This window comes from Peromyscus leucopus, chromosome 2 (genome assembly GCF_004664715.2).
Source record: "Peromyscus leucopus breed LL Stock chromosome 2, UCI_PerLeu_2.1, whole genome shotgun sequence".
In the NCBI taxonomy this organism is placed as follows: Eukaryota; Metazoa; Chordata; class Mammalia; order Rodentia; family Cricetidae; genus Peromyscus; species Peromyscus leucopus.
Window position 1 is genome coordinate 45,303,062 of NC_051064.1, and position 12,468 is coordinate 45,315,529.

General features: G+C 45.7%; 1 protein-coding gene and 1 pseudogene across 1 annotated transcript in view; one reads left to right on the forward strand and one right to left on the reverse strand.

Annotated features, from left to right (window-relative positions):
• Positions 1-3,481: 3,481 nt before the first annotated feature.
• Positions 3,482-4,098, reverse strand: LOC114695453 (annotated as a pseudogene).
• A 2,388-nt stretch (positions 4,099-6,486) lies between these two features.
• Positions 6,487-12,468, forward strand: part of Gabrr1 (gamma-aminobutyric acid type A receptor subunit rho1) — a 28,969-nt gene continuing 22,987 nt past the window's right edge. Inside the window, exon 1 of the mRNA XM_028872758.2 lies at positions 6,487-6,719. Within this exon, the coding sequence (XP_028728591.1) occupies positions 6,502-6,719 (218 nt within the window). The 5' untranslated portion in view covers positions 6,487-6,501. The remainder of the gene's footprint in view (positions 6,720-12,468) is intronic.

Consider the following 12,468-nt stretch of genomic DNA (forward strand, 5'->3'; position numbering starts at 1 on the left):
GCTCTGCACACAGCAGTACCCTGCGGGTCCCAGTGACATGCAGGAAACAGATGGGATGTGGTAAGAAGACAAGGCTAAGTTTCAGTCTTTTTATTAGCACATATTAATTGTATAAAATAATGAGTTTCATTTTGACATTTTCTACATGTGCATAACATACTTTGATCATATTCTTGCTCGATTACCCCTTCCTATGCCTCTTGCCTCGTCCCCTGGCTCTCTTCCTCTTACCAAACAATCTGCTTCACACTCTCATGTCTTCTGTTTAAAATCTAGATTCTGCAGCGTGTATCAGGTATCCTTCTGAGTCTGTCTCATTTCCCAACATGGTGGTCTCCAGTGCCACCCACTTTCTTGAAAACAACACGGTTTCATTTCTTTACAGCAGATTAGTGTGCATGTGTGATGTGTGTGTGTGTGTGTGTGTGTGTGTGTGTGTGTGTGTGTGTGTGTGTGTGTGTGTGCGCGTGTGCGTGTGTGTGTGTGTGGTGTGTGTGTGTGTAGGTGTAGGTGTGTGCCAGTTCAGCTGGTCATCCACTGTTGGGAGTTTATCCCACTCTGTATGGAATTCCACGTAGCTGATTCCATTTGGACGGCTTGGAGTCATGTGACTACTATGACCAGTGCCACAGTCCACGTGGGTGTGCAGGCCCCTCCGGCATATGACGACTTTGATTCTTTCTGGAACATAGCCAGAGAGACTTAGCAGACCATATGACTCAGTATGGAGGTTACTCAAAACACCAAAAACAGGAATAGCACTCTGAGCTCCTGTAATTGCAGAAATCAGCTGGGGCCCAAAGCAGAAAAGGCTCGAACAAGTCTCTCTTCTTGAACTTCTGGGAGGGGAGCCTCCTGTGGAGGAAGAGGCCTTAAGTGCAAATTCTCTGAAGCTGCTACCAGCCTGTCCTTTCTGTGGGCCAACTCTGACCTTGGAGCCAGTCCTGGACTACTGAAGGAGGAGGAAATGTGTGCTGAGGCTGTTTGTGTTTGCTGTCTTTGGTTATGCCCGGGATACGCCCCTGCAGGAAGTTCCAGACCTTCCAAACACATTTCCTATTGACTGAGTGACTGACTGATTGTGAGGCTCTGTATGTATGTGCAGTGCATGTGTGCTGCTGAAATTCCTTCCCTGAGGGAGAATGTCTGCCCCTTCTCCTAAGCTCCCAATGACAAACCAAAAAATGATTCCACCAGAATTTACTCTGGAGAACTGAAGAGTTTATTTGGCTTCCTTACAGAGCACATGTGAGGGGTTACTTACAGGGGGTGGATGCTCTTCTCAGCACGGAAAGGTTGTACTGGAAAACCCTTACCCACAGGGGAGGATGGCTTTTCTATAGCCACATAGATGGAGCCCCAGCCTCTAGTCCTTCCCACCTATATCCTTAGTCCTCCCCAGGACCCCAAGGCATGCGCAGTTAGGGCAGAGTTGCATTCAGCTCATTGGGAGGGGTGGCTGGCTACTCAGGTGAGTGACCTCTTACCCGCCCACCCCTCCTCCTGTGAGGAAAGGGAAGCAGTCAACTGCCCAGCTATGAGGATGTTTTGCCCACCCAGCAGGCTTCCTATGATGGTGTCAGTTTCATTTAGACAGTGGTCCTGTAAGACAAGGTGTGTGTGCAGGGTGTGTGCAGGTACCTGTGGAGGCCAGAGGGCAAGGTCCAGTGCTTTCCTTTGCCCATCTTCACCTTAGTTTTTGAAACTGGGTCTCCCATTGAACCCAGAGCTTACCAGTTGGCTAGACTGGCTCGAGAGTTCTAGAAATCCACTTGTCTAAACCGTCCCCCAGTGCCAAGGTTATGTACCCACTCCCGCGCCTGGGATTTATGTGTATCCTGGGTACCAAACTCGGGGCCTCTGCTCATGTACCACTGCAGCTGACTCATCTCCCAAGGCCAAGAAAAACATTTTCCAATCCAGCATCCGAAATCCCTTCATGCTCAGAAGTCTCAATCCATGCCTCGTTGTCCTGGACAGTTTGATGTACTCAGGCCCAGAACATCTCCCCTTGACCTTCATCCTTGAAATTAGCAAGACACTGCAGCTCACTCACCATACTGAGCTCATGCTGATGTCTGAAAATGTCACATCCTCTGCCTCTAGTTCCTTTGTATGCTGAATGGTTGTCAACAGTGCTGGTGAATAGGGATTTAAGCTGGCGATTTCCTTAAGTTCATCAAAGACTGTTCTTTACCATAGCAACCCTTTTCAGTTTGCTTTGCAAAATTGAGCCATATAATATCAAACAAATCCAAATTTGCTTCTGTCTAGATGTTATCGTAAGAAACCTTGGACTGTACTTTAAGAAGCTATTTGCTGTCCTAATGAGATGAGGAAGCTAAGCCCAAGAAATTCTGTCAAATTTTGCCTCAAGCATGTAAACATTCAGGTGAATCCCTTTTTCTTGAGGTTCAAAAAACTACCACAAGACTATGTTTAGATATATAGCATTCCTTGGTTCCCTGTAGTGTTTTGTGTAGGGTTGAGGCATCCTGGCTTTCCCAGCCACTATCTCACAGAAAGCTCCCTGATTCTCTGGCTCCTACAATCTTTCTACTTCCTCTTCCAAAATGACCCCTGAGTTTTAGATACAGGAGTGTTTTGTAGATGTATGAGTTGGGACTGGGCCCTACAGCTCTGTGATTTGATTGGGTGTGATTTCCTGGAGTGGTCTCTGTCTGTTGCAAAGAGACGCTTCCTTAATGAAGGGTTAGGACTACACTTACCTGTGGGTCAAAGGACAAATATTTAGAATGTATTTTAGTAAAGTAGCAGAACTCAATTCTCCTCTAATATCCATGACTTCACTAGCCCTGGGTGGTTGACTGGGTTTCTGGTGCCAGCCGTGATTTCCCTCTTGTTGAGCTGGTTTTAAGCCCAAGTAGAGAGCAGTTGGTAGCTGCCAAGGTGTGTGTGCCACTTCTGTACTGTTAGCTGTTTGCTGTTGTGGTTCGTAGGCATCATAGTTGGGAAGGACTGTTGGTTGCTGCCCTCCTTTGGAAGCTTCATGGTGCCTTCTGGTCCTCAGGAAGGAGGCTTTGGAACCAGTTCCAGTTCAGGGGGCCTGGTACCTGGTGTCTTTAGTAATGGGGACCTCAGCCTTCCACTTCTAGGGTCAATCAAAGGCAGTAGCCATAGCCTAGGATGTTTGGGGAGTCTCTTAGACAACTCTGACCAACAGCTCAAAAGAGAGCTTTTCATACCTGGTGTTGGGGTTTTTGTTAGATGATTGTCTTAGTGCTTCTATTGCTGCGATGAAACACCATGACCAAAAAGCAAGTTGGGGAGGAAAGGGTTTATTTGATTTACACTTCATCATTGTTGTTCATCACTCAAACAGGGGCAGGATCCTGGAGGCAGGGACTGATGCAGCGGCATGGAGGGGTACTGCTTACTGGCTTGCTTCCCATGGCTTGCTCAGCCTTTCTTTTCTTTTTTGCCAACATGTCAAAAAGAGCCTTTTTTCCTTTGTACAGCCTCATGCTTTCTTGCCAGCTGCCTTTGAAGCAGGAGCTTTCTGGGCTGGGGGCTTCTGACCCTTCTGATCTTTAACAGGAGGTGCAGCCTTCTGGGCTGCAGCCTTCTTGCCTGGTCCTGTCACCTTCTTGGCCGGAACTTCAGCTTAACAGAGCTACTGCTGCTGTGGCAATGGCGGCCTTAGCAACAGGCACTTTTTTTGGGAGAAGCTTTTAGGAGAGCAGCACTTTGAAGTTTCTTCACTTCAGTCTTGATTATTCTGTTCCTCATTTTCTTTGCCTTCATGACTTTGAAATGATCAAAACCTGTCATCTTGGCTTTCCTTTCTCTGGCATCAGTCTTCTTGGCCCATCTTGTGGTTGCCACTTTTGTATTGATAACTGCCTTCTAAGTTTTTCATACATACTTCTGATGGGCACTGTGTGGGAACTTGAGGATGAAGTCGGTGAACTGTATGCACTTGAAAGGCATGGCCTGCCTCCTCACCCAAGTGCAAGGTCCATCCACCAAAGCCCTGTTCTGATCAATAACATCTAGAATCACTACCAGCTTTCCAACGTGAGGCCCAAAGGAGATGTAGGTCATCTGGCCAACCTCCACGAAGCGCCTGAACACCATGGTGGCCCCGTTCAGTAAGAAGTCAGCCTGCTTTCTTATAGAACCCAGGACCACCAGCCCAGGGATGGCCCCACCCACCATGGGCTGGGCCCTCCCTCATTGATCACTAATGGAGAAAATGCTTTAGAGCTGGATCTCAAGGAGGTATTTCCTCAGCTGAGGCTCTCCTTTCTCTCTGATGACTCCAGCTTGTGCCAAGTTGACACACAAAACCAGCCACTACAAAGGTCTTCAGCTCTTGGAGGGACCATTGTCAGCCCAGATGGGCACTTTTCATTTGAACTATATATTTCTATTATAGACTTAAGCTTATGGTGGGTTTTCCAGTAGATAGTTAATGGTATAATTTCTCATGACTTTTTCAGACATCCTTACTGCCATCTTACCCTCTTTCCTGTATTTATCTCCACCCCTTCCTAATTAGACACCCTCCGTTTTTCCCTTTTGCCCAATCAGATCACTTGTGCTCTGCTATTCCCCTCCTTCTTGCCTGCTCCCCAACAATAGTCCTTGTTTGTTTTAACTTTCCTGGTTTCTTCTGTTACTACAGGATATGTACTCACATCTGAAGATGTTGAGCTAGAAGCCTTAGATGAAAGAGAATATTTGATGTTTGTCTTTCTGGATCGGGGTTACCTCACTCAATATGATCTTTTCTAGTTCCAGCCATTTAATTGCAAAGTTCATGATTTCATTTTTCTTTGCAGCTGAATAGTATTTTATGCTATATATGTACCACATTGTCATTATCAGTTTATTATTGAAGGGCATTTAGGTAGTTTCCATTTCCTGGCTTCTATGAATAGAGCAGCAATGAACACATCTGAATAAATGTCTGTGGAGGAGGATGCCAAGTACTTTGGGCATATGCCAAAGAATGCTATAGCTAGATCATACAGTAGAATTATCTTTAGCTTTGTGAGGATTCTCCCCACAGATTTCCACAGTGGCTGCACGAGTTTGCGATCCCACCAACAATGAACGTGGGTTCCCTTCTCCCCAGCCCCTCCAGCATTTGTTGTCAGTGGCTGTGTTAGTCCCTGCCATGCTGGCTCGAGTCAGCCGAAGTGTCACAGTTGCTTTGATCTAAACTTCCCTGATCGCTAGAGGTGATGGATAATGTCTTAGATATTCCTCATCCATTTTCCCCCTTCTTTTGAGAACTCTCTGTTCAGGCCCAAGACCATTTTTCGAATGGGCCATTTGTTTGCTTGTTTGTTTTTGACTCTTTGGTTTTTGAGTTCTTATTTTCTGGATATGAATCCTCTGTCAAATGTGTAGCTGACAAAGATTCTTCCCATCCTGTGGCCTTACATTCCACCCGATTAACTGTTTCTTTAGCTTTGCAGAAGCCTTTTAGTTTCATGACAAAATTGTTGGCCTTAACTCTTGGGCAAATGGAGTCCTATTCAGAAAGTCCTTTCCAAGCTTGGTGGTGGCAGTGCATGCCCTTAATCCCAGCACTAGGGATGCAGAGACAGTGGATCTCTATGAGTTTGAGGCCATCCTAGTCTACAAAGCAGGTTTCAGGATAGCCAAGGCTGCACAAAGAAACTCTATCTTGAAAACAAAACAAACACAAAGTCCTTTCCTACACCTACATCATGTAAGGTACTGCCTGTGTTTTCTTCTAGAAGTTTAGGTGTTTCAGGTTTCAGGTCTAGGTCTTGATCTATTTGCAGTCAGTTTTTGTGCAAGGGTGATAGACATGGGTCTAATCTCATTCTTCTGCATGTGGACTCAGTTTGCCAGCACAGCCTGAAAGTTCTCGATTGTGTGAGCTCAGCTTGGCAGAGTCAGTAATTGGGATTCCTGAATGTAGCCCTCTTCCATGGGACTCTGACTCTGTCCTGTCCCGGAGACAGAAGCCTGGGCCTGCAGATTATGTGCCAAGGATTCTGGGCAAGTGTCAAAGGATAACCCTTGATGGCAGTTCCTTTACTTATCTGGCATTTCCAGATGTAAAAGCCCAGTGAGGCTGCTGACAGGAACATTGCCCATCATGATGGAACTCCCCCCCGCCCTTAACCACAGCTACCCACTGGGTATCAACCCCGAAGTTACAAAAGCCGCGAGTAAGCTAGACGCCTCTAGAAGCTTCACATAGATCAGGGCAGGATCATGGCAAGCAGACAGACAGTGCCTCAGCCTTTTCCACATTTACTTTCTTCTTTCTGTTCAGCCGACTTGAAAATACAGATCCTCTCGGACACGTTCACCACATTTGATGACGAACTAATTTAGACCAGCCCCAAGAACTGTCCCGCAGGACACAGGAGTTCAACCTCAGAAAATCCCTGACATCTGACGCAGGAGGATTTGCGGGGTTAGTGGAGATTGCTTTCTCCCGCTGGCCAGATTACAGACTGCGGCTTCATTTTTGCAGCAGTAAACATCCTTCTAATGACAAACAGCAATGGTGCCTTAGGAGGGGACCGACAGTCTCCCAAACCGGCTCCTTCTCACGGCTCTCGGGAGAACGGTTTGATTTGGAAATCTATGTTGGCCGTCCAGAATATGAAATTTGGCATCTTCCTTTTGTGGTGGGGATGGATTCTGGCCGCTGAGAGCACAGCGCACTGGCCAGGAAGAGAAGTTCATGAGCCATCTAGGAAAGGCAGGTGAGTGAGGCCCAGGCAAAGGCCTTGGGGATGAAGAGCAGACTCTGCACGGTCCAGTCTCAGGCAGCTGCATGGCCAGATGTGTGTAGAAGCCGCCCCCCTCCCTTCCTTCTCTTTCCCTTTCAGGAAGCTAGAATGGTGTTTTCCTTTGTAATGGTACCGCACTTGACAGTATTAGCCTATATTCTTAAATCCGTTATTAATTATCTTGGATAAAAAAAAGGATTCTGGAAAAGAAAATATTGTACATTTTCTGAACGCTAAGGATGACTGATGTCTGCGCACATTCTCAAGGGACAGATGAAAGTTTTGATCTGCAGGAATGATTTTTGTAACTAATTACTTCTGTATGAATGTGGGACTCTCTTCAGTTTTGTTTTAAAAACTGTTCTCTTCAGGCCACACAGCATCAGTGGATTGCCCACTACCTGCAACCTGAGAGAGCCCAGGACGGTAGGTGCTGCCCTGGCTGTAGCCACCCAGCAGATGGAGCTTAGGCAGCCGGTGGCCTGGCCTTTGGCCTCACCTGGCTCCAAGGCCACACTGGCTTGGTGAGCATCTATGACACTGACCTGCCCTGCATCGGTCAGTAAATTAGGCCCTGGAGACAACCTGGCCCAGCACTTCCTCTTTACTGATGAGATGGATGAAGAAAAGGCCATCTTTTGGTCATCAGTGTTAATTTCCTGTCCAACCTGAGTTTTCCTCCTATTCAGATGTAAATCCACAGAGTGAGAAAGACCAGCTCATGTGAAGGGAAGTGTGTCTCTCAGAAGTCAGGATCCAGCAATCCCCTGTCTTGTACCTCTGTGCTCCCTCCTGAGGCCTGAGTCCTCCACATACCAGCTTCCCAGCTCCGATGTGCTCACCCTGTCAGTTTCTGTCTGCTTCTACAATGTCATAAGACCAGGAGCTTAGACATCCAGTGCTCACGGTACCCTGGGGTACCGAGGAGAACCGTTGTGCCCAGAGCGTCAGGAATTGCTTGGGAAAATGGAATTTGTGATGTAGCCCAAAAATGCAGAGATTGTTTGACCCAAATGTGCTCATGGGGATTGAAACTAACTAACCCTGCTAATTGTCACCAAAACTTCACAGCCTTCAAGACACAATTAGAATGGAAATGTGTTTAGAGAAGTCACAGAGACTGAGGAGACTCTTTGAGAAAATTAGTTTTGATTAAAGATTTTATTAATTTTTAAAAATTAAAGTATTATAAACTAATTAACAGGGTATAGAGTATTATATAGGCACAAACATGGAATAATTAAATCAGGCTAGTTAGCATATCTGTCACCTTGGTTACTTAGGATTTCATTTTTATAAATTTTATTTATTTGGCGTATGGGTGTTTTGTCTGCACACCCTGTGTGTGTTTGGTGCCACAGAGGTGAGAAGAAGGCATTGGACCCTCTGGGACTGGAGTTAAAGACAGTTGTGAGCTGCCATGTGGGTGCTGGGAATCGAACTCAGGTTCTCTGGAAGAGCAGCAAGTGCTTTTAACCACTGAGCCATCTCTCCAGCCCCCTTAGGATTTGATTTTGGTGAGAAGACCCGAAATGAATGCTGAATATGCAGATATCAGAATGAACACTGCTATCTACAGCACATCATAACCACGGTCGCTTTGCTGAGCAGTATTTCAACAGGAAGGTATCCGCCCTTTGCCCAGCAGCTCCCCGACCCCCAGGCTTGAGTGACTGTCCTGCTCTGTTTCTGTGACCTCTGTTGTTTTAAGCTCTGCCTCTAAGTGAGATGTGCAGTCAATTTAATAAATTGTGCCTAAGAGCACAGTGTCACACATCTGTAATCTCAGCCCTCAAGAAGACCAAGCAGGTCATCCTCAAAGACATAGGTTCAAACCGATAAGGCTGGTCTGGGCTACAGGAAACCCTCTCTCAAAGCAAAATAAGAGGAGGCGGGCAGAGGGGGAGAAAAAGAAGAGAGGAAGAGGGAGAGAGGGTGGAGGAAGGGGTAAGCTGGGGGAAAGAGACAGAAGAAAAAATGAATTGATTTTATACGCCGTGGAGATCTCTTTCTGGCAATTGAAAACAGGAAATTAGATTTGGGTCCAAATTTGGTCCTATGAGGGAGATTGAGAATCATGAGCATTAGGCATTTGTCCTGTGTCTAGCTTATCAGACTTAGAATGACATCCTGCAGGTCTGTCCATGTTGTCACAAACAGCAGATATTCCTTTTGTAAAGGGCTGTCTACTGTCCTGTTAAAAATACACCAATCCTCTTCATACCATAACTTAGCTGTTGTGAACAGTGCTGTGGTGAATGTGGAAATGCAGGCATCTGTTCAAAACACTGAATTCAGAACCTTTAAATATGAGCTCTGGAATACGATGGCATGATAGTTCTATTTGTTATTTGAAGAGCCTCATGGTGTTTTGGAATAGCTGTGTTACTTTGCACCCCACCAACAGTGCACAGGGGTTACCCACTCTTCACACCTTGCTGACACTTGCCTTTCCAGTTTTCACGGCCACTTGCACAGCTTCTTTTCAAAGAGAAAAACGGCAGACAGAGGTGTCTCTTTGTTCTGTTTTAATCCGCTCGTTTCCTTTATTGTTGAGTTGAATTCCCTGTGAATTTTTGGTGGCACCCCGCGCAGATGTAGACCTTGTCAGTATTTTCTCCCAGCCTGTAGGTCTGTAGCCCAGACTGGCCTCTTCATTTAAACATTGCTCCCCTCACCATGTAGAAGCTGCGAGTTTGCGACAACCTCACGGTCTTGCTTCTGTTACGTGAGCATTTGAGGTCACGTCTGAAATACCAGCACCGAGCTCAACGGCATAGAGTTCTCCTTGTGTCTAATAGCAGTTTCACCGTTTCAGGCCTTACACTTAAGGCTTTAGCCCATTTTGAGTTCATTCTTGTATTGGATGTGAGATCAGAGTCCAGTTCATCCTTCTGCATGAGGGTATCCAGTTTTCCCGACACTCTTGATGGAACAGACGTTTTTTTCCTCGAGTGTGTTCTCGGTGCCCTTGCTGCTCAGTGGCAGGGCGCTTGTTCCTAAGCGTTTTATTTTCTGCAGCTATTATAAAAGGGACTGTTCTGTTGACTTTTCTTTTGGACAGCCCAGTACTAGTGTACAGAAACGTGCTTTTTTTTTTTTTTAAATGTCCTCAAGCTTCACCATTTATTTATTTGTTTATTTATTATTCCTAATAGTTTTGAGTAGACTCTGGGCCATGGGATCATGTTATCATCAAGTACCAGTTGCTCTAGCAAGAACAAGTAGTACCATACCTGAACAGAGATTGTGAGTGTTCATATTTGCCTCATTCCTAGAGAGTGAAATAGACTTCCTTTTTAAAAACTACTTTTTGAACTTTTTCATTTTTTATTATGGAAGACACACATGGCAATTTTTTTAGTCTGCAAAAAATACATTTTTGTAACCTTATTATATTTAATATGGTTTTGCCTACATATTTATTTATTTTAGCCTATAGAAAGATCATTTGATTAGCTGCATAATAATGTATAATATGTACAATACCATGTAAGCATTTTTCTTTATTAACATTTAGTTTCTTCCTCTTTATTATTGCAAATATATTTTAAAAGATTTATTGATTCTTATTTTATGCATACGAATGTTTTCTCTGTATGTATGTATATGCACCACATGTATACACTGTCTGGAGAGGTCAGAGAACATATTGAAGGTTGTGAGCTACCATATGGGTGCTGGGAACCAAACGTGGATTCTGTTTGAGAGCAGCAAATGATCTTAACCACTGAGCCATTTCTTCAGCCCCTATTATTACAAATATTATAATGATTATTTAGTTACGGTGGTCTCTTGAAAGTGTCCTGGATCAGACAGGTGTGGTGGCACATGTCTTTAATCTCAGCACTAGGGAAACAGAGGCAGGCAGATTTCTGTGAGTTTGAGGACAGCCTGGTCTACATAGTGAGTTCCAGACAGCCAGAACAAATAGTGAGACCCTGTTTCAAAACAAGAACAACCATAAAATAAAATAAATAGAAAATGTCCTCGATCAACTAGCATGAGGCACTTAGAACTGTAGGTACGGGCCTGGGGGTGTTTGAGTGGGTGCAGTCTCTTGCTGCTCACTCTGAAGAGCTGAGTTCCACCCCTGGGTCCTGAAGAGTAGATGGAGAGAAACAGTGGCTGCAAGTTGTCCTCTGACCTCCACATGTACACCGTGGCTCAAGCATGAGCTCACACACACAGATACTAAAACTCTAGGTAGATTTGACTACATTTCTTTAAAAGCAGAAAGTGGACACAATCCCTATCCCATCATTTAAATTAAGTTTTGTTTTTATGTAGCCTAAACATTCGCCCAGATTCCAAAAAATCTCTCTGAAGGCATATCCAAATATGACTCACCTTCCTGTATCATGTAGGATACTGGGCAAATTCTAGAATGGATTCAAACATACTGTCCTTCCTCTCTTCACTGGAGGGCTGGAAACGTGTGCACACCAGCCCAGGCTCTGCAGCATGATCCAGAGCCTGCTAGTTCCATACCTTCCTGTCATGTTAAAACCTGCACTTCCTCCAAAGGCAAAGAAACCCAGGTAGCTTCAGTAGAATTCCATCCCAGAGAGACGAGACTTGCTGGCACACCAGGAAATACGGTAGATGGGTAGGAAGGGAAACAGAAAGTGAGCAGAGGTCACACCTGGAACAGATGAGTGGTAGTGAGTGGTCAGGGATAACAGTGGAATGAGCAGGTAGGGAAATGGAACCCAGAGCATTTTAGAATTGCCAGGATTTGTGTGGCATTAAGATAAGAAAGCAGCTTCAGGTGAGTTCCCAGCAGGCATTTGGGTTGCTTGTCTGGGAGAGTGGTCATGTCAGGGGCAGGAGGGCAGGGAGAGGAGCGGTGTGAAGAAGAAAGAACACATGGCCCTGGACCACTTAAAGGCGATGGAGAGACTTCCTGTATGCCTATCAGGAAGGGATAGGCAGCTCGGGAGAAGGGGACCGGAAGATGTAGATTCAAAGGGTGGATTTGTAGATTCTTGGGTAGGTAGTCAAGGGACCCAGAGAGAGAGCGTGGCATAAACTAAGAGCAGGAGCAGATGGAAGAAGAAGGTTTAAGAAGTCAGAAGAGATGGGTCAGCATTGGAGGCCTGTAATCCCAGCTATGGGGGGCGGGGCTGAAGAAGGAGGATCACAGGTTCAAGGGTGGGCTACACAGCAAATTCAAAGTCAGTGTGGACAACTTAGGGAAAGAGGGGTTTGGGACCAGGTGTGGTGGCACACGCCTGTAATCCCAGCACTTGGGAGGTGACCATCTTTAGCTACTTAATGAGTTTGAGGCCAACCTGGGCTTCATGAGCCCTTGTCTGAAGTGAGGCGAGGGGGAGCCAGGGTTCATTGATAAAATGTTTTTCTAGCATACATAAGGCCTGGGTTTAATGCTCAGTACCAACCCCCAGCTCCACACACTTCCACGAAAGGAAGATGTTTGAGGAGAAGACCGTGAAGGAAGTGGAACTAGGGACCGGAGAAGTGAGGTGTCAAGGACACTAAGAACCATTGGATGCCTTCCACATGTCTGTCCTAGCAGTTACTAAGTGGCTGTTCACCAGTTTCTGCATTATTATTAAGGAGGCTGACCCCCCTGGGGACCTCAGACTAGGGAAGCATCCTAGAGTTGTGTCAATGGTTTCCTAGGGATAGAATGGTCAATGGGGTCAGTTTACACCAAGATCAGAGTCAGTCAGGTAGAAGACTGAGAAGTGATACAGGG